General features: G+C 35.0%; 1 protein-coding gene across 1 annotated transcript in view; it reads left to right on the top strand.

The window, feature by feature from the left end:
• Nucleotides 1-26,500, top strand: part of LOC137398621 (uncharacterized) — a 65,243-nt gene that overhangs the window by 4,489 nt on the left and 34,254 nt on the right. The window contains exons 2-8 of the mRNA XM_068084788.1: nucleotides 1,867-1,992; nucleotides 2,906-2,942; nucleotides 8,525-8,662; nucleotides 11,877-11,938; nucleotides 15,803-16,013; nucleotides 20,132-20,331; nucleotides 22,497-22,562. Of these exons, the coding sequence (XP_067940889.1) occupies nucleotides 1,900-1,992; nucleotides 2,906-2,942; nucleotides 8,525-8,662; nucleotides 11,877-11,938; nucleotides 15,803-16,013; nucleotides 20,132-20,331; nucleotides 22,497-22,562 (807 nt within the window). The 5' untranslated portion in view covers nucleotides 1,867-1,899. The remainder of the gene's footprint in view (nucleotides 1-1,866; nucleotides 1,993-2,905; nucleotides 2,943-8,524; nucleotides 8,663-11,876; nucleotides 11,939-15,802; nucleotides 16,014-20,131; nucleotides 20,332-22,496; nucleotides 22,563-26,500) is intronic.

The raw sequence follows: 26,500 nt of genomic DNA, 5'->3' as shown, positions 1-26,500 counted from the left end.
GAACTTCCCTGTATTAGCTGCAGTCAGACTATTTATACTTTCTTACAATTATTCTAGAAAATTCCAGAAAATCCATTCAGGAAAAATCTAGTAATAGAACAATATTCTAAATTTATGATCATAACTCATCAAAACATGTACATGTACATATATAGAGGGCTAATAATAATCCACTGAACTACTACTGTATGATTCATCAGCGTATTGCGCAATAGCTATTGTCATACTATTACTTTGTTTACTATACTACTACATGTATACTATATACAGTACTCAGAATCTGTGACACATATATATTTGCATTACCCTTAGAGTGTGAATAACTCTCTGTTATTTCAAGGTCTACCATGTATCTATGTATATGTACCATGTATACTATGTACCCTTGCATTGCCTCTAGAGATTGAATAACTCTATGTTATTTCAAGGTTTACCATATATATATTTGCATTACGCTTAGAGTGTGGCTAACTCTATGTTATTCCAAGGTCTTCCACACATCTTTGCATTAACTTCAGAGTGTGAATAACTCTGTTATTTCAAGGTCTACCATATATCTTTGCACTGCCTCTAGTATGAATAACTTTGTTATTTCAAGGTCTACCATATATATTTGCATGTTGCCTTAGAGTGGGAATAACTCTATGTTACTTAAGGAAAGTCATAGTACATTAATGTAGGTTTAAGGACGGGAGTTACAACGTTCAGTACCAAAATATATACCAGTGTTTGGCTATGCATACCACAAAGATTTTTGGCTACAAATGTTAAGGTGAGACGGTGAGACTTGTGAATGGTAAATTGTCTTTACTTATGCAAAACTATGCATATGAAAACAGAAAATGTTGCACTTAATGATCAAGCAGGCTAATTGCCAAAACTTTATTGCTGTAACTGGACGAATGACAAACGCCAAGATATATATAGACTAGATAAATGCCCGACACTATCCAGGTTATAAAAAAGATTGCGCAGCAAAATTATTTTTTTCAACACACAACATTTACCATTCTCCCTTTTAAACTTCATAACATGAGAACAGTGTTTTTGTGCAGTTTAAATAAATTAAGAGAAAAATTAATCATTGAGTACCTGGAAGTGTGCGTGTAAAAACTTGACTGTTGCAGCAGAAGCTCATTGTATTCGAGGGTTCGATGGACGGTACTGGTACCTCCTCGATACTGGTATAAAAATAAGATATCAGACTCTCTTTGTCTGGCCGACAGGAGAGAGAATGTAGAGACGGTTCCTACTCCAGATAACACAATTGTTCACGTGGAAAGTATTTAGCTTTTACAGATTTTCCGAAACCAGAAATATGAGTTTAATGGCACATTTCAAATTGAAACGGCAGATTTTAAAATGACAAATCAAAAAATTAGGTAATGATAAAAAAATTAGCTTTTAAAAATTCATAAAAATGACAGGTGCAAAATCAAATATTAATTAATAATACAAAGTGCACATTCGGCCTGTGTAATCGCGAAAAATATATACAGTATATGGTAAGAGCGATGGAAATGATGGGAGTGGCTTAGCTATGTGGTTATATGTTACACGCTATAGTTATGGTTATAATTATAGTTATACTTATAGTTATGTGGTTACACGCGCTTGTTAGTAGATCTTCAATTTGAATGTCCCGAGGTCAAATCCACTACAAAGATGATTTTTCATTGTTATAGCTTTATTAATAAATTGATAATAAAGACTAGTATTTATTGATAACAGCTATAACCAAGATTAAACTTTGTTATAGCTGGACAGACAAATGACAAACATTGATATTTATATATACATGTATAGATGAGTCAACATAGAGTACTCAGTGAGGTGCTAACATATTATATTGACTACTGCTGGCAGGTGAGAGAAACAGATGAAGGGGACTGAGTAATAATGTTATGCCTGTCTTGGTCGCTGTTATGTCTGATATCTCTCATACCTATGACAGAAGCAGCATGGCAGAGCTGTACTCCTGAGGACCAAGATGTTAGTACTGAAACATTGGTTATGTTTCTGATATTTGATTCTCTTTACAACTCTCTGGTACTTTTACTTACAACTCCCTGGTACTCCCTCTCAACTCCCTGGTACTCCCTCTCAACTCTCAGGTACTCCCTCTCAACTCTCAGGTACTCCCTCTCAACTCTCAGGTACTCCCTCTCAACTCTCAGGTACTCCCTCTCAATTCCCTGGTACTCCCTCTCAACTCTCTGGTACTTCTCAACTTCCTGGTATTCCCTCTTAACTTCCTGGTACTCCTTCTCAACTCTCTGGTACTCCTTCTCAACTCCCTGGTATTCCCTCTCAACTTCCTGGTACTCCTTCTCAACTCTCTGGTACTCCCTCTCAACTCTCTGGTACTCCCTCTCAACTCTCAGGTACTCCCTCTCAACTCTCTGGTACCCTCTCTCAACTCCCTGCTACTCCCTCCCAACTCTCTGATACTCCCTTACAAGTCAGACGAGTTTTGGTACTTGAGAGCTTTTGTCAAATGTTACATGCCTGCAATAGATGGAAATGATACTTGCGAATGATGCTCAAGACAATGCCGTAAGCTATTCCATTTTAAATATTTCCACATTTTAGTCTTATTTATTTCGAAAGCATGCTGCTAAGTGAGACATCAGTGCATCGCTATGACCTCTCACGTAGAAGTCATTCCTTTTCAACAAAGCCTCCATATTCATCCGCGACACTTATCGCGCGGTAACTTAACATGCGCACAACTCTATATCTGCATTAGTTGCGTAATAAAAACATAGTTCATAGGCGTATTAGTAGTAAATATGCCAATAATATGCATAAATACATATTCATGTTGCAATCCTCCATCTGACTTGCTTAATATGCATGATTGAAGCATATGCTCCAGCTGTATCACGTTTCTCATGTGTTGTAGCCGGAAGTACTTTTTTGCGAATACTCAACAAAGACGGGTAAGTTTTGTATCTTTACTTTGGTGTGATTGGTCAAGAATTTACTAACATGGTTCGACCTTATGGATTCTGTTTCAAGCTCAATTTCATATATTAACATATCTACCTTAGGGAGTCATTTTCTCATGTTTTTACCATGATCAAGTTTTGTTGATTTTCATAATGAAACATCCTGACAGTCGGATGATCTCAAACATCAAAAGCAATCACAAATGATAGAAAAATATTGATACTTTCTGATAAAATCTACTAAAATCTTGTGCAAGGTCATCTCCAAGGCCATCCATTGCTTGATTGTTAATTGTTGCTAGAGTATATGACACTTTCACTAGTTCATTACTAAATTAGAAAAATAATGTTACTTAGTTAGTATTATTGTTAATAAAGTTTTGCCCTGGAATGAAATGTAACATTATAGGTAAATCACAAATCTGCCATATTTGGCTTCTCCTATTGGAGTATACTTCCATGATGCTGTTAATCGCAAGATTAAAACAGCAAAAATCCGCAAGTCCAGTGAGTTTTTTTACTCCCTAATGTCTAATGAGTGTTTCATGCTTGCCAAAAATGAAAACAGCACTTGTGTATGATGCGCGAGAAACTGCCGCACAAGCTATTCCATTTTAAACATTTTCCACACATCAGTCGTTCTTATTTTGATTTGAGCATTTTCGAATTTGTCACCGTGACCTCTGGCATAGAAATCCTTGTCATTTTTTAACAAAGTGCTCATGTTAATCCACATCCATTAAAACATTTATCGCGCGGTAACTCAACGGGCACACAACTCCAATTCCGCAACATGGGAACAGCGATAAGGTTCTGATAAAAGGTTACGATTTTTTGATTTTCATTGTATAACTTATTGACAGGAATTTAAAGAGCTGTGAGTTTGGCTAAATGGATCTGCATTTGTTAAAAAGTGCTATCTCTATAGAGTAATAGCTCCGCAATTGTCCAAATGAGGTGATTACTCCGCCATTTTGTGTTGTTCAGCATACATCATTATTTTATAATCAGGAGATGTTTGGGTGTCCTAGTTCCTTCTTTATGCCTTGTTCCTCAACATGGCAGGCGCCTGGTAGCAAAGATAATATTTATTTGTAACTTATACATACAGAGAGTGCATTGTGCACTAATCCAGGAAGCACTTGAATATGACTATCACTAAGAGGTGCTGCGAAAATGGTTAGATGGTTCTCAGGCTTGTTTTCAAAAAGGCTAGGAAAAGCTTCAATAAAGCATGTTCTTACCAGCTGTCTCTACAATTCCTGAGACAGCCAGAGAACCTTGAACTTTAGACTTCCTATAAGCTCTGTTTAACATTTCTATATTGTTGTGACCCCAGCCTACGCTTAGTTCATACTGCTGAAGTATGGCTGGTATCAGCATGAGTCTTGCAATGCTGCTCTGTATAGCTTAACTGAAGCCGAACATATATTATTCCTGACATAATCATTATTATTATATAATAATAATTATTAAAATAATTATTATTATATAATATTATAGTATTATTATATATTTTTATATAATATTATATTATAATTATTATGTTTTATATAAGAATTATTTTAATTATTATCTAATAATTATTATTAAAATAATAATTATTATTTTACAAACCTATTCTGCAAGCCTATGTTGTAGCTGTCATTACTTCTACCTATTGATATTTGATCAAGAGCATGACAATCCTACGCAATTTATTTACGGTTAATAATAAACTAGTATAATAGTAGAGACAAATTCAGATGTTGGATATGTGAGCCTTGCGGTATTTATTTAGCATCGGCGTCCGAAGTTTATGGGAGTTTCCATCTGTTCTGCAAAACTCACTTTTTCATAATATATCGCCTCCTTTCTTGTATTCGCCTTCTTATAGCAAAATATTCAGGTAGCCTGCTGTTTGAACACTAGATTCACATGGGGAGACAATGCACACGGTGTAAAATCCCTTACCGCTACAGAGACTGTCGCATGAACTACTTCCTGGTTTACCTCTAGTTTATTTGAATCATGCTGACTTCGCCATCAACATCATTGAGTTAAGGATGAACTTGCACCCAAATATAGGAGATTTTATCAGAAAGGATCGGTAGTTTTCTATCATTTGCGATTGTTTCTGATGTTTGATGTAATCTGACTGCCAGGATGTGTCAAGATTAAAATCTACAAAACTTGATAGTTGTTAAAACGCTTAGATCAAGTGCAAGTGTGATTATAACGTCTATAGTTGCAGAGACTTCTAACACTGCAACTTGAGAGCAATAGTCGATATTAACTATAGCAGTGATAACCACTAGTGACATCATTGTGCACGTATTTTTTAGCGTTTTAACCGCGATCAATTTTGTTCGATTCTAATATTGAAATGTCCTGACAGTCGGATGATCTCAAACATCAAAAACAATCGCAAATGATAGAAAAATACTGATACATTCTGATAAAATCTACTGAAATTGTGTGTAAGTTCATCTTTCAGCTTGAAGTCTCTCCGAGGTATGCCCTTTACTGGCTCATACTCTCTCCATTCTGTGTGCAAGCTAAAAGTTACACATTCCAGACTTCATCTATTGTCTTTTAGCGAGCTCATAAAATCTGGCACGGGTGGCTGCAGTTTATCCATGCAAATAACCTGCATGGATGCAGTGGAGCCCATTTTGTTTGGTTTGTTGCTATACTCTACTTCCTCCTTCAACCCTTAAGGCCCGTGCAGACTATCAATCAAATCAACATTTAGCTGTGCGATGGACTGCAACGATTAGCTGTTTTTACGTCATCACCAACGATAAGGTGTGCAGACTGAGTGATTAGCTGTAGGTGATCGCTAACCAACCACTGAATAGAAATTATGAAATTTCATCGGTGATATCTTGGGTCCTTTTGGTATCATTTAATTATCTCATTATGCTATTCATCACAGCGTAGTTCTTCGCAATCTGAATTGACATCAATCTTCACAACTGTTGAAATTGGATTCGATGAGGTCAACAAAAAGCCAACCAAGATGCAACAGTTGTGATCATCGGTGTCAAAGTTCAACATGTTGAAAGTCCATTGCATTGTCGCCAGCAACAATTACGCTCATCGCAAAAATGCCGGCATAGCAGCCCATCGCACAGGTAATCGTCGATTTGAGCGATAGTGTGCACGGGCCATAAATCAGCTGCTGCACTCTGATTAGTTTTGCCGATACAATTTTGATGAATGCCAAATATATATAGCATGGCCAGAGAACAAATTTGACTTCGCCGAGATCTGTCATGGTGTCTATAGTGACTAGACAACTTTCCCCTGTAAAATAACCCTTAAAGGTTGACTTGCAACAAAATTCACATTACAGTTATTTAGTATCAAAAGATTCACCATGTCTTACTCTGTTGTGTTATAGGTGCAAAATATGTGGGATTGTGATTACAAGCTCTTGAAAGCTAAAAGACAAACAGATAATCGCAGCCACACAAGACCGCCATAGTTTGGATTCTCTTTCCAAAATGGCTCAAGTTGGACGTAGTTGTTACAATATGGTTTCTGTTTACACTTTCATGCGGACCTCATTCGTCGAAATATTTTCACAAATATACTTCACGCATTCAATAAAACCAAGTCTATTGTTCTTACGCGTCTATTTTATCGTCATTGTAATGCTGTCACTTTTAGCACGATATCTTATAACTTACCGTAAAAATTCGTTTAATTGTTTAACCTTAGCTTGAAGGAGTACATATCATTGTCTGATAATCATGACGAGCCTGTTGGTCACCTGTGATAATCGAAAAATGCTGCAGAAATTAATCACGAAGTATTGGTTCACATGATCAGATTACGACTAGACGATTAGACCAAGCCGAAAGAAAACTGTAAAGTAGCGAGCATCTATATTTGATACGGGGTCTTCGGTAAAACCCGAAATGTTTGTCATAAACTAGTGCTACGATAAGTTTTATACTGAGCTTTTTATTGACCTTTCAATTCATGTGAGAACATCGTGTGACAAGACAATAACCAAACTGTAATGACTACGTCAGAGAAATAAACAGATTCCAATCTACGGCGGCTTTTCGTTTTTGAGCTTTTAAAAGCTTGTAATCACATTTCCACATATTTGGCACCTACAACACAACATAGTAAGACATGGTGAATCTTTTGATACCAAATAACTGTAATGTGAATTTTGTTGCTAGTCAACATTTAACAATTGTAGTATACTAATACTACAATTTCGTTGTAGTAGAATAGACTTTATCTAGCCATTCTAATTGTTTCACATTTACACACCTTTACAGTTGTTTAATTTTTTCTCCTAAACTATTATTTAAATTTTTATGCACAACACTTTCTTCTCGTGATATGAAGCTGAAATAGAAACTGTTCTATATGTTACATAAAATTAAATTTTCTGTGCAAAAAATTTTACATTGGCAATGCCGGGCATTCAGCTAGTACAATTATATTACTTTATATATATATTATATATATAAATATATATATTATATATATTACTTTATTATATTAATTACGTTAAAGATAGACTCACGTAGAATTGTAGTAGATTTCATCAAAAAGTATCAGTATTTTTCTACCATTTGTGATTGTTTTTTATGTTTGAAGTGATCTGATTGCCAGGATGTTTCAAGATTAAAATCGATAAACATAAATATAAACATCGATAAGCATAAATATTAAATCGATCATGATTAAGGCGTTCAGATCAAGCTAAATTGTGATTGCAAAGAGACAGCCAGAATAGACACGGGTAACAATTCAACTTGAACACAATAGCTGATATCAACTATCACAACAATAACAACTAGTGACATCATTTCTCACTTTTTTGAGCGTTTTAATTACCATTAAGTTCCATGTTAATCTATAAACATTCTGGCATCAAGCATGAAAAACAATCACAACTGATAGAAAAATACTGATAATATCTCATAAAATCCACTTCAAAATTGTAATAGTTCATCATTAAGAACTTCAAGGTACATATGATTTCTCTGATTTCATGGAGTTACGCTCTCCTAGTAGTTCTCAAAGGTTTAACAACTCCTGTAAAAAGATAGGCTCGCTCTTTTTTAATGCAAGCACCTATCAGGGTGCAGAGGATTACCCATAGCATTAGCTTTATTTACTCAACTCACATATTTTATGATTATTTATTTTTATTTTACATTTTTTTTAAATTTCAAAATCAGCCTTCTGACTTAAAAAACCTGGTAGTTGGAGAAATTTTGAATATGCCTTTAGATGTAAAGTCATATATGCGTAAGATTACATCAAGGCACTAAATAGTAGAGGGTCGTATTGTTCTGATCTGAAAAATGTTAGTTTTGAAAGATTGGCTACCTTCTTATGCTAGCTGTTATTTTGTATATTCTGTCTGCTTTACCATTGTCTCTCCTATCGTTACCTTTCTCAGCATGTTACATCATTTGTGTTTACAGGAGACATTAGTGAACAATAAATATCCCTTGTCAGACATTTGTCTTATCAAATTAGCAGGGGAGACAAATCAAATTTTCTTTTTTATCTACACATATTTTGTGCTTTTACCCACTATTCTATTCCGTTACCAGAAGACTGTCCGGATATCACTGTGGGGTCACCCGGTACGCCCCTCCAACCTGTCGTTGACATTGATATCTACAAGTACCTCAACAATGTTGTGAATTATACAGGAGTTAAAATATCATGGAGCTCACCCACTGCTGCCGGTATGTGTCCAGAAGTGGTCATACAATTTATTTCGGCTGAATGATGTTATCTTCTGCACTCCATGTTTTGTATAGTTCGACTTAAGTACTTCAGATCTTGGTTGACATAATAAAATAATATATAATATATGCAATTTTAAGTATAATATAATTATAGCTTTAACTTGCAGAAATCATTAAGGATGAACTTAGTAGTTTTTAGTAGAATCTTTTTAGTAAATTTTAGTAGATTTCAACAGAAAATATCAGTATTTTTTGTCATTTGCGAATTTTCTGGTGTTTGATGTGATTGACGGTGTTTCAACATTAAAATCAAAAATATTTTATCGCCGTTAAAACTTCCAGAAGAAAATTATGAGTAAAATGGCGTCACTAGTTAGGTCACTGAATAGACTCCGATTCAAAGCGAATGTGCTGTTATGACGCCTGTAGTTGCACTGCTTATACCAATAATGATAGAGACAGGTGGAGACAGGTGGAGACAGGTAGCTTGCCAACTACTCTTGTCATTTTGGCACATACTCTTCTGCTGAATTTGATCAAGTTTTATCAATTTCAATCTAGAAACATCCTGGCAGTCAGATCACCTCAAACATCAAAAACAATTGCAAATGATAGAAAAATACTCACGCTTTCTCATAAAATTTACAACAATTTTGTGGAAGTTCACCTTTAACAGGTCTGATTTGTCAGCTTAATTTGTTATTAAGAATAGAATAGGGAATTTGGTAAATGCTTATGAAATTAGTTAGGTAACATTGTGTAACTGTCATGTAGTAAAGGTATGGTCACTCACTGGCAAAATGTATTGTTTGGTTACCCACTGACGCATCGACAAGGCGTTGCTGAAGTTAGTTGGTGCTAGTTTTGAAAGGAACATGCTGGTTGGTAGAAATAAAAGTGTCGCCTCAAATTTTCATGATTCCTTTTCAATTTTTTTTTCTAATGCATGCTTGTTGTGTCAAACATTGGCCCAAATGATGATAACAACACAGTATCAGTTTAACCACGATCGATACGTGGGTGAAGATATTCTCTCTTGTAACACATACAATGGTACTATAACTCATATTATTTTTTCAAGTTTCGAAACGTCTTTTGAAAAAGTTTTGCTTCGACTTGTACAAAATATTTCTAAATACCTAAGACCGTTCATATTTTTTACTGTTTGTTTGTATTATGTTTGACCCGTTTACTTCCCATGGGTGTGACGTGACGAACAAACCCATCTCACTCAGTTTCATTTGCTAGTGGAAGTTTGTAAACGATAAGCGTTTTGTTGATGTTCGCTAGATAATTTGAAGATTTCATATACCACATACAGGGTAGGACAAATTTTGTTTCTAGCAATTCGGTTTTTTGGTTTTCTATGTGATAAAAGTTTTTCAGTTTGCTTCATAATAAGTCTTTCTACTTGCGTTCTTAAAAAAAATTTATTCTGAGCAAAATAAAACAAGGGCAATACAACTCCCACCTCTCCTGAGTGCCATCCTCCCACTCTTGCAGTCTTCACTTAACCTTGTCTAGACGGCCAATTCCAAAAATAAACAAACATACCGTTCATGATTTATAATTAATTTTTTTATGTGTCCTTTTTTTACAATGTAGTAATATAATTCTAACATGTACTCGTTCCAAGTTTTAACCATTACATGTACATGTATTCATAGTTTCAGCTATTCTCATGTCCGAGTTTTGTGAGGGCTTGCAATAAGTTAGGGCACTTATACGGTAAAACAGGTTTCTACTTAAAAAAGCTTTTGGAAAAAATTCATATTAGAAGTACAGGTTCCATTGTGTATCCAATAATCTTTTAGTAGGCAAATACTTTGAAATCAATTTTTTCTGTAGTTTATTTTGATAAGAACTTGAAGGATTATTGTACTTAATTTTTTATTATTGAAAGTATTTTAATTTTTTTCAATTTTTAGTATTTCAACTTTTTATTATTTTAATTTTTTTCAATATTTTTAGTATTTCAACTTTTTATTATTTTAATTTTTTTCAATATTTTTGTATTTTTCTATAATTTTCTCATTTAGGTAAATATAGAAATACAAATAGCTACACCAGTGCTACTGCTATCACATATCATTGATTACGCATGCTAAAATACAAATATCCCGATGTTATTTCGGTAACTTACTGGGAAATCTAGCGGAGACATGATAGTCTCCACGTGGTTGAGATCAATTCTTTTTGGTCAATTTATTTGTCAACATGACACATCACTTAGTAGCGTCGGTATTTGTAGTCGAGACAAATATCTACGCTATATGTTGCCAACGGTTTTCTATAGTGTGTAGCCAGGCCTTCACTGTAATTGACTAGTATACATCAGTAACTAGTAATGCTATCGTTATGCTTTAGCCAGGCATTTACTGTAATTGACTAGTATATAGTAGTAACTAGTAATGCTACAGTTATGCTTTAGCCAGACCTTTACTGTAATGAACTAGTATACAGTAGTAATTAGTAATGCTTTAGTCAGGCCTTTACTGTAATGGACTAGTATACAGTAGTAACTGGTAATGCTATAGTTATGCTTTAGCCCGGCTTTTACTGTAATTGTCTAGTATACAGTAGTAACTGGTAATACTATAGTTATGCTTTAGCCAGGCCTTTACTCTAATGGACTAGTATACAGTAGTAACTGGTAATACTATAGTTATGCTTTAGCCAAACCTTTACTGTAATGAACTAGTATACAGTAGTAATTAGTAATGCTTTAGCCAGGCCTTTACTGTAATTGACTAGTATACATCAGTAACTAGTAATGCTATAGTTATGCTTTAGCCAGGCCTTTACTGTAATTGACTAGTATACAGTAGTAACTAGTAATGCTATAGTTATGCTTTAGCCAGACCTTTACTGTAATGAACTAGTATACAGTAGTAATTAGTAATGCTTTAGCCAGACCTTTACTGTAATGGACTAGTATACAGTAGTAACTGGTAATGCTATAGTTATGCTTTAGCCAGGCCTTTACTGTAATTGACTAGTATACAGTAGTAACTGGTAATGCTATAGTTATGCTTTAGCCAGGCCTTTACTGTAATGAACTAGTATACAGTAGTAACTGGTAATCATCTATTAGGAAGGTAGTAGCTGGCAAATTTAACAGATTATTAGAAAAAAGAGCATCATTTTTCCGATTCTGTTCTATAACCGATGGCCCTTATGAAATGCTTAGTGCTCATATCTTTACTTTTAGCTCTCAATGCGACTGCTGGCTATGCTCTCAGTCTATATGCTACCAATTCCAATGGAAGTAAGGTAGGATGTCAGGCTAATAAATGTTACCTAATCTATATATATAATTATATACTAGCGGAATGCACGGGTATTAAAAATCAGCTTATAAACCATAGACCTATTAACTATACCTATAGTATAGTTAATTAATCTATTAAATATTGTTAATAAGTTTATGTTATAAACAATGAGGGGTAATGTAGTTGTCTGCCACTTGCCATTAGTCTGGCACACTGCCAATGGTTAATTTGAGTAAGCTTATTAATAAGAGCTAACAATTTGCTCTCACAGTTGAGCACGCATAAATTTATGCTACCGCTCTCTGTGATGTTGCGCCAAAATGGAGAGTGGTAGCATATTTCCACCTGTATAATGAAATATATCGCCTAATGACTCCATCAAGCTTGTGTGGCTTAAAGGGTAAGGAATTGGACTAGTGAATGGGAGGGTCCGAGATCAAATCTTCTGCACTACAGATTCTTTATTGTAAGAATTTAATAGCTATAGCTAGACATACCGAACTACAGACAGACCAACTTCGAGAAATATATATATATATAGATTAGTTTGTTTTACATTTTGAAAAACCAATTTCTGTGATGAATTATAAGACTGCTTTTTCTTGCCATCTTATGCCTAAACTATTGTGGTCGGGGATGACAACTCTCAATTTTGGAAACACATGTTTTTACTCCTAAGTATTGGGTTGAAAAATGGAAGAATGGAAGTTTAGGAAAAGGTAATGATGATAATGTTTTGAGGTAAATTATAAATTGAATTACTTCAGATTGTTTTAAATACACACAGAGATAAATATAGCTTTGTTTGTAAAGTTGGCTGTCTTCCAAAGTTTTATGAAAATTCTCTGAATGCGAGGAAATCTTATCTTATCATGAAGGGAAGATACCGTAAGCACTTCTTGTCCCCGGTAAAGAATTCCTGTTTTAGTTATAATGAGCTGTTTCACATTCAGCTGGATATAATCGGCAGACTTATTGATGCCAAGTTTTTGCTTAGTGGGAGTTGTCTGCTCATTCTTCTTTTATCTTCCAGCTTTTGTTTATCCCAATCAATCTTGCCAACCTTCTACGACTGCTAATACTAAAATACTGTCGAACCTTGACATGCAAAGTTAACCTTGACATACAAAGTTAATCTTGACATACAAAGTTAACCTTGACATACAAAGTTAATCCATTCTCATCATTTTCTCCATAAGTCAAAACCACCATACACTGTAGCAAAGTTATGATAATAATCTTTGTATTCTATTTAATTAATTTTAAAATCCAATGCAGCAATAAATTTAATGTAGTTCAGAATCGCCTTATAATAGATGCAGCACGTATATAAACATTATGTACAAAACGATTTAATTCGATTTATATGTCAACAAGGTATCAAAGAAATAATCAACTAAAGCCGTCTCTTCTTATTTAGCGATAGAGCATGTGGACAGGGGTGTAGCCTCAGCACTGCGTATGTGGGCAGGGGTGTAGCCTCAGCACTGCGTATGTGGACAGGGGGTAGCCTCAGCACTGTGTATGCAGACAGGGGTGTAGCCTCAGCACTGCGTATGTGGACAGGGGTGTAGCCTCTGCACTGCGTACGTTTAGTGATGACCCAGTGATGGAAATACACAGTGCAACCTGTTGTAACTTACACTAGAGATAGCTAGAATATATTGTATATAGAAATTGACGGTCTAAACAGTGGTTTGACTGGATAAAGAAGGCTTTGACTGTATGAATAGGTGTTTGACTGTATAAACAGTAGTTTAAGTGTATAAATAGAGGTTTGACTGTATAATTAGGGGTTTGACTGGATAAATATGGGGTTGACTGTATAATCAGGGGTTTGACTGTATAAATAAGGGTTTGACTGTATAATTAGGGGTTTGACTGTATAAATATGAGTTTGACTGTATAATTAGGGGTTTGACTGTATAAATTAGGGTTTGGCTATATATTTAGGGGTTTGACTGTATAAATATGGGTTTGACTGTATAATTAGGGGTTTGACTGTATAATTAGGGGTTTGACTGTATTAATATGGGTTTTGACTGTATAATTAGATGTTTGACTGTATAAATATGGGTTTGATTGTATAAATAGGGGTTTGACTTTGTATATTTTTGTCTCATTTTGCTATTATTGGCAGCATCATCATGATGGCTGTAACCTTGTTCATCTCTAGGTCAGATAGTCAGCAAGTGGTAAAGACTTCCTTACATGGTTGCATTTTATTAGTTTGCAGTTCAATATTATGATCATATGCTCTAGGAACTAATGATTCTCGTACACATATCTTAGCTTCTTTTTTATTGGATGGTGTAAACTAGCTGACATAATTACACTACTAATATCCTACACAATCCTTCGTTTTTTCATGACGTCATTTTATCGTTGTTGACCATCTTTATAGACAATTTTATCATTAAAAACACGAAGCTTTTGCAATGCATTTTTGAAAACGATGCTTTTGTTTGCAATTTTTTTATTATAGTATCAAAACAACACCAAAAATTACTATTAAATAAAAGAATTACGATCGTTTTCTGCAAATATGGCGGCTTTTTCGTGAACGAGCACATGTGCAAACCGCTTGATGACATCAAAAAACGATGGATAGTATGAGCTTTGCTGTAGCCTTTCACCTCAATCAGGTTGGGTAGGGTGAGTTTACATGAGATAAGAACATCTGTTGCGATGCAACACGACAGGCTAAGGCCTGAAGTCTTAGGCTGGTTCACATGACATCGCCTGTCGCCGATTATTCGTCGATTATGAGCTCTGTAAACTGGCAGCATCGTCGCGGCGTTTGCATCGAATGTTTGCAGCTGTCAAACTTCCCTGAAAGTTCGTCGAGCATCCACGATAGTCCGTGCGATGTGCACTACTTATCAACCCTTCAGAAAAGACTGAGATCATTTTAAAGACTAAATTTAGATAATAATGGGTTTTAAGACGCCCATATCTATAATTCTAGATCGGATTCTATATAGTTTATATAGTTTATACATCCCCAACTTCTGTCTCTAAAAAGCTAGGTCTAAAGGCTACGTCAAATATTTATGGGCGGGGCTTGTTGTGTCGGTATTGAATCGCTGTAAAAAAGCCTTGAAAAACCAAAATCATTTTGAAGTTAATGGACCAATCTTTATTTTGAATGCAAAATTGGAATCAGTGTATATGATTTACCTATGAACAATGAAAGCTGGTCGTGGCAGTTATGGTTTAATAGAGCGATTGTCATTCATCAAGGTCATGACTATGCGAAAAAACCATAACTGTACATAGATAAGTACTCACTGATGCTCAGATATAAAATGCATTACAATTGCAGTAAATGCGTACTTGGATATTTGTAGTTGTAGCAGCAGTGCCGTAGCAGCAGTAAGCGCGGCACAGTCAAGCAGTATATATATTAATTAATTAAATTATACTAAATGACGAATTATTATTATTAATTAATTAATAATTAATACTACTGTTCAGTACTCATTATACATGCAGTACAACTATTTTATAATATGCAGTAAGCAGTATTGGCTACTCGGCAGTGACAGTGCTAAATGCAGTGCGCGTGTTGCTAGTACACAGGCTGGAGTTGTCTGCTCATCATTGGGATGTTTTTCTTCTTTTACCTTCACATTGCAGTGATTTTTTATCTGTGTAAGCCACACCCTGCTCAATGCTTCTCGGCTAGGCTCTCTACCTTGACTAGCTAAGCTAGTGCACATGGAGTCTTCATTAATGATTTTAATGGTGTATTTTTAGCATTCGTCTCGATAGAAAATAAACTTTAATTGTGAAAAATTTAATTATAAAACAATTCAATCAAAAGCAATTCAATAGCAGGTTGTATGTAATTGTATTTTTGTAGGAGTTATTTCTCTGTCGGTATTTCCGCATATATTCTATAAGGGAGATTTCAAGGCAAAAAGACTCTACCTACAAGTTTGCTTACTTGCAAACTGCCATTCCTTACTATAGCACTCGCATTGATGTCGAACTCACCACTCTTCCTGCTCAACCATCACTATATGTTCCTGTTAACTCCCAGTCTTCATTTACTACATATGGCAACCCTGTTGGTGAGTAACTCTATCCTCCATTTCAGCCCCTAAGGCTATATATAGTATACTCCCAGTCCTCATTTACTACATATGGCAACCCTGTTGGTGAGTAACTCTATCCTCCATTTCAGCCCCTAAGGCTATATATAGTATACTCCCAGTCCTCATTTACTACATATGGCAACCCTGTTGGTGAGTAACTCTATCTTCCTTTTCACCCCATAAGGCTATATGTAGTCCCACGACCAAACACGAGCGAAGCGAGTGTTTGGGAGCTTTATGATAAATGCACATGTGCACACAACTCACGAAAATTGTTCATCAACGGCCGTCCCAAACCCTTGTACCGAAATCTCATCAACAAATTTAACCATTTTTATGGAGTCGTTTAAGTATAATATTGATACAAAACACATATAAACCTATTTAAATATGTTACCAAGTCTTTGAAAAGTGTAGACAATATCCTAAAACTTACCCATCTGATCGAATAATACATAACTGGACAGATTAATTTGGCCTAAAATAGCCATTCAAACCTGACAAACCTTTTTTAATCAAAATTAAGACCGGCGAACGAAACGCCGATAAAGCCTTGCGACAGAGAGTAGAACCATTAAGTCATGCGCATTTCCCGAGAAAAACGTGCACATTTCATTAGTCTATGGCATTTTCCAATTGCCGAAGGTTTCGGTAACTCACGTAGAAGTATTGAAAAGTAATCGTATTTGTTTCTTTTTTGCCGATTTTAAATACATGTATATCTCTTGACATTTTGGACACTTATAATGAGTACTTTGGTATTCCAACTGATGTCCAATGCAGTGAAAGTAAAGGAAATGACAAGGATATTTTTCTAACGATTCTTATGAGATTATTACAATATTTAATTGTAAGAATAATTATAAGAATAATTATTCAATTTTATAAGATTATTATAAGATTTAATTATAAGAATAATCATTTGAATTTATAAGATCGAAGTATATAGTGACCGATGGTGTGCATTATGTTACTGTTACTATTTTTCTAAAGATTTTGTTGATACTACGGCTGTGCCCAATATCGCGGTACTGCCAAGCCGTTTTTAATATCTGCAAACTTAAGTTATAGGCCTACACTTTCTTATAGATATATAGCTATTTTTATGACAACCAACTAAAGTCTGTTTAGATTTTTAAATTCAGCATAATTTTTTGCATATAAATACCAAAATCTAGATAAATATCACAACTTCTTGATATTGGTTGCTATTGGTTGCTATTGGTTGATATTGGTTGCTATTGGTTGCTATTGGTTGATATTGGTGTATTCAGTTTATTAACCATAAAATCTGCTGTAATTAAGTTGGAACCAAATTCTTTTTGCAAAATAATTAAGATTTTTCTCCTTCTGCTAGTGTAGATAACTCTAAATCTCTAAATCTAAATGGTTTCTGTGATCATGACCCATTTCTTCACTTTAGTTACATATCGCTATCAAAACCATTTTACGTTCAACACAACCAACATTCAAACTGTGTATAGTACACAGCAGCTTGCCATTTTTCTTCTAATATTGCATTTCTCCTATTGCAGGGGAGATATATAAACATATAATTTTTCCCTTTCATTATTGCTGTTTGTTGTACATAATAACACCCAGTACATTAAATATATAAACATTATAAATATTTATACTTCAAAAATATCGATTTTCTTAAAAATAAATATTATGATATTTATTGATATCTTTGATATCTATGATATTTGTTGATATTTATGATATTTTTGAAACAAAGGACATTTTTGAAAGAATTTCGGAGCTAGGTTGAGTTTGTACAGTGTTTACTTTGTGATTGATGTATTTTATAGGTTACATGTATATGGGACCAGTCAGCAATGTTTAATACCAAAAACTTGATTTATTGTAGGCCTAGTATAATAATAATATTTATAAATATGAAAATGTTCGTCAAACGTTGGATTGGAAATCATGACATGAATGCAAAGTGCACACAAAATAGTGCCAAATAGTAAATACACACTATGATAGTCCAAGCATGTTTTAATGTCCTACTCTTGTCTAGTTTAGGTATTGTATATAATAACACCCACACCCAGTACATTACAGCTACCATTGCAGTTATCCTATTGCACTGCAGTGCCATTTGACTGCTAATATTGCATTTCTCAACCATCAGTACCCTTTCTTTTTTTCCAATATCACTTTAGTCATGGGTTGCATGACAGGGGAATTTCTAGTATAAATATATGATATATATATTTAAACTGTATATATAGTATACTAGAAACTCCCCTGTCATACAGCCCACGACCAAAGTGATATTGGAAAAAAGAAAGGGTACTGATGGTTGAGAAATGCAATATTAGCAGTCAAATGGCACTGCAGTGCAATAGGATAACTGCAATGGTAGCTGTAATGTACTGGGTGTGGGTGTTATTATATACAACAAACAGCAATAATGAAAGGAAAAGATTATATGTTTATATTTTTCCCCCTTCAATAGGAGAAATGCAATTTAAGAAGTAAAATGCACTGATATTATTAGAATAACCAATGTTATTAATATAGTAATACAGTAATAATAAAAAACTTCTGCACAATTTTATTTACATTTCAAAACGTCATAGCTAACAATATCAAGAAGTTGTGATATTTATATAGATTTTTAGAAAATCTATTTAACAAAACTATATAGAAAAAACAATAACAGTAACATGTTGCCCAACATCAGTCGCTATATACTTCGATCTTGTAAATTCGAATGCTTATTCTTATAATTAAATCTTATAAAATTAAATAATTATTCTTATAATTAAATATTGTAATAATCTCATAAGAATTGTTAAAAAAATATCCTCGTCATTTCCTTTACTTTCACTGCTTTGGACATCAGTTGGAATACCAAAATACTCATAATAAGTGTACAAATTGTCAGTTACTTTAAAATCGGCAAAAAATAAATGATTGATTACTTTTCAGCACATCTACGTTAATTACAGAAACCTTCGGCAATTGAACATGCTATAGACTGGTTGCATCTGCATGTTTTTTTTTCATGAAATGCACCCAACCTAATGGTTCTATTCTCTGTCGCTCGGCGTTTCGTTTGTCGATCTTAATTTTGATAAAAATAAGGCTTGTCAAGTTTTAATAACGATTTCAGGTCGAATTAATCTGTCTATCTATGTATAATCCGATCAGATGGGTAAGGTTTAGGAAATTTTCTATAAATAGTAAAGACTTGGTAACATATTTAAATCGGTTTATATGTGTTTTGTATTGTTATGATACTTAAACGACTCCATTGAAAAATGGTTAAATTCGTTGATGAGATTTTGGTACAAGGGTTTGCGACGGCCGTAGATGAATAATTTTCGTGAGTTGTGTGCACATGTGCATTTATCATAAATCTCCCAAACCATTGCTCCACTCGTGTTTGGTCGTGGGATATATATAGTATATATATAGTATGTATATATATATATATATGTAGTATATATATACTATACATAGTGTATATATATATATATATATATGTGTGTGTGTGTATTTTCATCAACAGAAACAATACAGAAAAATAATCTGCATATTAGTAAATATATCAGGTTAATTACAAATTAGTGAGAAAATGAAAAGAGTATAGCAAAATTCACTCAACCTGAGCACGAGATAATGATGATGGAGCCATAGGTGCGCTGTAGCCCAGCTAATGTTGCGCAAGCCCCAAAAACAGTCAACAGTCAGTGTATATATGTAGTATATATATAAATAGTTTAAAATGTTGTGTGTTTCTAATGCCATGTTTATGTTATAGTTTGAAATGGCAGGAGTTTTCAAGATTAAAATCGATAAAACTTGATCATGGTTAAAACGACACACGTATCGTTTTAACCATGATCAAGTGTTATCGATTTTAATCTTGAAACATCCTGGCAGTCAGATCATCACCCAAAACATCGATAACATTTCCAAATGATAAAAATGTTGATACTTTCTGATACATCTACTAAAATTCTGTCGAGGTTCCTCTAGATACAACTAGTTAAAGTAATCGCTGTGTTTCTAGTTAAAGGTTGACTCATCTTCAATTTGTGCTAATTTTAAAACTGAAACTTAATCTTTTTGTTCAGACAAGTTTCAACTGAATGGGTCGATGGCTGCCTCAAGTCTGCCTTATACAGTGACAGCGCAGTTTAGGCTCTCAAGCTACTCAAGTGACACACGGTTTCTGTACAACGTCACCGAGTATTTGGTACTTCTGAGTGACCCAGATAACTTCGCTATAAATCATCTCAATGGCTCCAGTGTCGAATCCATTTCAATCTTCCCTGTGAGTATTTGTCAAGGTGCCTATTTGAGTGTACAGAAGTAACACTGAGCACCTCGCTTATATGTTAAGCTTGCTCTTTGCATATTTTACCTTTGCAGTGTGACCTTGCGACCTTGAATCGGGGTTGACCTTGTGACCTTGAATCGGGGTTGACCTTGTGACCTTGAATCGGGGTTGACCTTGCGACCTTGAATCGGGGCCGATTTAAATCAAATGATTTAAATCATGATTTAAATCATCCTAAAATATCATGTTTGATTTCCATGTCAATAAATGGGACTTATAGAGGGTCTGTGAATATGAACTGCACAACTTTGTCAAAATTAATATAAGAACAACTTTTAATAAATTAAAGTGATGTAAAGTTGTTTTGTTATGTTGCTAATGTTTTCATGTGGCAAACTTCAATAAAATAAAATAATAATATGTTAGCGATTATGAAAAATAGCTAGTAATTGATGTTTCAAAAATATCTGATTTGAATCAAAAAGATCCGATTTTAAAAAAACATCATGATTTTTCCCAACCCTGCTTTGAATTAGTTTTGGAGAATTTAATACGATCAAAATACTATATTTATAGTAATTATTTTTACCGGTGACTTAGCAGTCAGATGTACCATGAGTGATTATTTTGTGTGCTGATAAAGAACAGGGATTAACCACCTGTATAATTATTTGTAACACTATAAGGCGTTTGAAACTTTTAATAGCGCTTGTCGTCAAGTGTCCGTCAAATGTCCGTACTGAAAGGCCAATGATGGGAAGTAAAGTTTAGATTATAACATCATTTTATTTTGAACTGTAACCTTTAGCTTGAAGATGACCTGCACAAAATCTTTGTAGATTTTATCAGAAAGTATCGATATTTTTCAATCATTTGAAATTGTTCTTGATGTATGACGTGTTTTCACTGCCAGGATGTGTCAAGATTAAAATCATCAAAACTTGATCGCGGTTTAAACACTCTGAAAAGAATAACATGCCAAAATGACATCACTAGTTGCTTGAAGTTTGACTATACCTCATAGAGGTTTAACTGTACCTCATTGAGGTTTGACTGTAGATCATAGAGGTCTGACTGTAGATCATAGGGGATTGACTGTAGCTATTAGAGGTTTGACTGTAGCTAGTAGCGGTTTGACTGTAGCTATTAAATGTTTGACTGTAGCTCATAGAGGTTTTACTGTAGCTCATAGAGGTTTGACTGTAGCTCATAGAGGTTCGACTGTAGCTATTAGAGGTTTGACTGTAGCTCATAGAGGTTTGACTGTAGCTCATAGAGGTTTGACTGTAGCTCATCGAGGTTTGACTGTAGCTCATAGAGGTTTGACTGTAGCTCATAGAGGTTTGACTGTAGCTCATAGAGGTTTGACTGTAGCTCATAGAGGTTTGACTGTTGCTCATAGAGGTTTAACTGTGCCTCATAGAGGTTTGACTGTACCTCATGGAGGTTTGACTGTAGCTCATAGAGGTTTGATTGTAGCTCATAGAGGTTTGACTGTAGCTCATAGAGGTTTGACTGTGGCTCATAGAGGTTTGACTGTAGCTATTAGAGGTTTGACTGTAGCTCATAGAGGTTTGACTGTAGCTCATAGAGGTTTGACTGTAGCTCATAGAGGTTTGACTGTAGCTCATAGAGGTTTGACTGTGGCTCATAGAGGTTTGACTGTAGCTATTAGAGGTTTGACTGTAGCTCATAGAGGTTTGACTGTAGCTCATAGAGGTTTGACTGTAGCTCATAGAGGTTTGACTGTAGCTCATAGAGGTTTGACTGTAGCTAGTAGCAGTTTGTCTGTAGCTAGTAGCGGTTTGACTGTAGCTAGTAGCGGTTTCACTGTAGCTGATAAAAGTTTGACTGGTTCTTTCGTCTACAATCAACAGACTGGGTGCTAGAATCTGACAAAAATCATTGAAGTTTTCGAAATGTTGCCACCCCGAGGGTGCATGTTTTTCTCACCTCATTGTACATAATAGAGAGAATGAAAAATGTGTGGAGTCGTATTGCATAGAGCCGTATTGCATAGAGTCATATTGCATAGAGTCGTATTGCATAGAGTCGTATTGCATAGAGTCGTATTGCATAGAGTCGTATTGCATAGAGTCGTATTGCATAGAGTGTTTCAATATATTAGTAATCTGTTAACATTTTATCCTTGGCTGTAGGACAACGTCACTGAGTACGCCAAAGTTACCTTTTATTCTCTCATGCCAGGGCCCTATATGCTACAGGTATGTGTCATAAATATCCTTATTTGCTACAGGTAGGTGTCATAAATATTCTATTTGCTACATGTAGGTGTCATAGATATGCTTATTTGCTACAGGTACGTGTCATAGATATCCTTATTTACTACAGCTAGGTGTCATAGATATGCTTATTTGCTACAAGTAGGTGTCATAAATGTCCTATTTACTACAGGTAGGTGTCATAAACATCCTATTTACTACAGGTAGGTGTCATAGATATCCTTATCGCTACATGTAGGTGTCATAGATATCCTTATCGCTACATGTAGGTGTCATAGATATCCTTATCGCTACATGTAGGTGTCATAGATATCCTTATCGCTACATATTGGTGTCATAGATATCCTTACCGCTACATGTAGGTGTCATAGATATCCTTATCGCTACATATTGGTGTCATAGATATCCTTATCGCTACATGTAGGTGTCATAGATATCCTTATCGCTACATGTAGGTGTCATAGATATCCTTATCGCTACATGTAGGTGTCATAGATATCCTTATCACTACATGTAGGTGTCATAGACATCCTTATCGCTACATGTAGGTGTCATAGATATCCTTATCGCTACATGTAGGTGTCATAGATATCCTTATCGCTACATGTAGGTGTCATAGATATCCTTATTCGCTACATGTAGGTGTCATAGATATCCTTACCGCTACATGTAGGTGTCATAGATATCCTTATTTGCTACATGTAGGTGTCATAGATATCCTTATCGCTACATGTAGGTGTCATAGATATCCTTATTTGCTACATGTAGGTGTCATAGATATCCTTATCGCTACATGTAGGTGTCATAGATATCCTTATCGCTACATATTGGTGTCATAGATGTCCTTATCGCTACATGTAGGTGTCATAGATATCCTTATTTGCTACATGTAGGTGTCATAGATATCCTTATCGCTACATGTAGGTGTCATAGATATCCTTATCGCTACATATTGGTGTCATAGATATCCTTATCGCTACATGTAGGTGTCATAGATATGCTTATTTGCTACAAGTAGGTGTCATAAATGTCCTATTTACTACAGGTAGGTGTCATAAACATCCTATTTACTACAGGTAGGTGTCATAGATATCCTTATCGCTACATGTAGGTGTCATAGATATCCTTATCGCTACATGTAGGTGTCATAGATATCCTTATCGCTACATGTAGGTGTCATAGATATCCTTATCGCTACATATTGGTGTCATAGATATCCTTATCGCTACATGTAGGTGTCATAGATATGCTTATTTGCTACAAGTAGGTGTCATAAATGTCCTATTTACTACAGGTAGGTGTCATAAACATCCTATTTACTACAGGTAGGTGTCATAGATATCCTTATCGCTACATGTAGGTGTCATAGATATCCTTATCGCTACATATTGGTGTCATAGATATCCTTATCGCTACATGTAGGTGTCATAGATATGCTTATTTGCTACAAGTAGGTGTCATAAATGTCCTATTTACTACAGGTAGGTGTCATAAACATCCTATTTACTACAGGTAGGTGTCATAGATATCCTTATCGCTACATGTAGGTGTCATAGATATCCTTATCGCTACATGTAGGTGTCATAGATATCCTTATCGCTACATATTGGTGTCATAGATATCCTTATCGCTACATGTAGGTGTCATAGATATGCTTATTTGCTACAAGTAGGTGTCATAAATGTCCTATTTACTACAGGTAGGTGTCATAGATATCCTTATCGCTACATGTAGGTGTCATAGATATCCTTATCGCTACATGTAGGTGTCATAGATATCCTTATCGCTACATGTAGGTGTCATAGATATCCTTATCGCTACATATTGGTGTCATAGATATCCTTACCGCTACATGTAGGTGTCATAGATATCCTTATCGCTACATATTGGTGTCATAGATATCCTTATCGCTACATGTAGGTGTCATAGATATCCTTATCGCTACATGTAGGTGTCATAGATATCCTTATCGCTACATGTAGGTGTCATAGATATCCTTATCACTACATGTAGGTGTCATAGATATCCTTATCGCTACATGTAGGTGTCATAGATATCCTTATCGCTACATGTAGGTGTCATAGATATCCTTATCGCTACATGTAGGTGTCATAGATATCCTTATTTGCTACATGTAGGTGTCATAGATATCCTTACCGCTACATGTAGGTGTCATAGATATCCTTATTTGCTACATGTAGGTGTCATAGATATCCTTATCGCTACATGTAGGTGTCATAGATATCCTTATTTGCTACATGTAGGTGTCATAGATATCCTTATCGCTACATGTAGGTGTCATAGATATCCTTATCGCTACATATTGGTGTCATAGATGTCCTTATCGCTACATGTAGGTGTCATAGATATGCTTATTTGCTACAAGTAGGTGTCATAAATGTCCTATTTACTACAGGTAGGTGTCATAAACATCCTATTTACTACAGGTAGGTGTCATAGATATCCTTATCGCTACATGTAGGTGTCATAGATATCCTTATCGCTACATGTAGGTGTCATAGATATCCTTATCGCTACATGTAGGTGTCATAGATATCCTTATCGCTACATGTAGGTGTCATAGATATCCTTATCGCTACATGTAGGTGTCATAGATATCCTTATCGCTACATGTAGGTGTCATAGATATCCTTATCGCTACATATTGGTGTCATAGATATCCTTACCGCTACATGTAGGTGTCATAGATATCCTTATCGCTACATATTGGTGTCATAGATATCCTTATCGCTACATGTAGGTGTCATAGATATCCTTATCGCTACATGTAGGTGTCATAGATATCCTTATCGCTACATGTAGGTGTCATAGATATCCTTATCACTACATGTAGGTGTCATAGATATCCTTATCGCTACATGTAGGTGTCATAGATATCCTTATCGCTACATGTAGGTGTCATAGATATCCTTATCGCTACATGTAGGTGTCATAGATATCCTTATTTGCTACATGTAGGTGTCATAGATATCCTTACCGCTACATGTAGGTGTCATAGATATCCTTATTTGCTACATGTAGGTGTCATAGATATCCTTATCGCTACATGTAGGTGTCATAGATATCCTTATTTGCTACATGTAGGTGTCATAGATATCCTTATCGCTACATGTAGGTGTCATAGATATCCTTATCGCTACATATTGGTGTCATAGATGTCCTTATCGCTACATGTAGGTGTCATAGATATCCTTATTTGCTACATGTAGGTGTCATAGATATCCTTATCGCTACATGTAGGTGTCATAGATATCCTTATCGCTACATATTGGTGTCATAGATATCCTTATCGCTACATGTAGGTGTCATAGATATCCTTATCGCTACATATTGGTTTCATAGATATCCTTATTTGCTACTAGTAAGTGTCATATATATCCTTATCGCTACATGTAGGTGTCATAGATATCCTTATTTGCTACATGTAGGTGTCATAGATATCCTTATCGCTACATATTGGTGTCATAGATATCCTTATCGCTACATATTGGTGTCATAGATATCCTTATCGCTACATGTAGGTGTCATAGATATGCTTATTTGCTACAAGTAGGTGTCATAAATGTCCTATTTACTACAGGTAGGTGTCATAAACATCCTATTTACTACAAGTAGGTGTCATAGATATCCTTATCGCTACATGTAGGTGTCATAGATATCCTTATTTGCTACATGTAGGTGTCATAGATATCCTTATCGCTACATATTGGTGTCATAGATATCCTTATCGCTACATATTGGTGTCATAGATATCCTTATCGCTACATGTAGGTGTCATAGATATGCTTATTTGCTACAAGTAGGTGTCATAAATGTCCTATTTACTACAGGTAGGTGTCATAAACATCCTATTTACTACAGGTAGGTGTCATAGATATCCTTATCGCTACATGTAGGTG

Source organism: Watersipora subatra, chromosome 6 (genome assembly GCF_963576615.1).
Source record: "Watersipora subatra chromosome 6, tzWatSuba1.1, whole genome shotgun sequence".
Lineage (NCBI taxonomy): Eukaryota > Metazoa > Bryozoa > Gymnolaemata > Cheilostomatida > Watersiporidae > Watersipora > Watersipora subatra.
The sequence above is the reverse complement of the archived record's forward strand: the minus strand, read 5'-3'. Positions and strand labels throughout refer to the sequence as shown.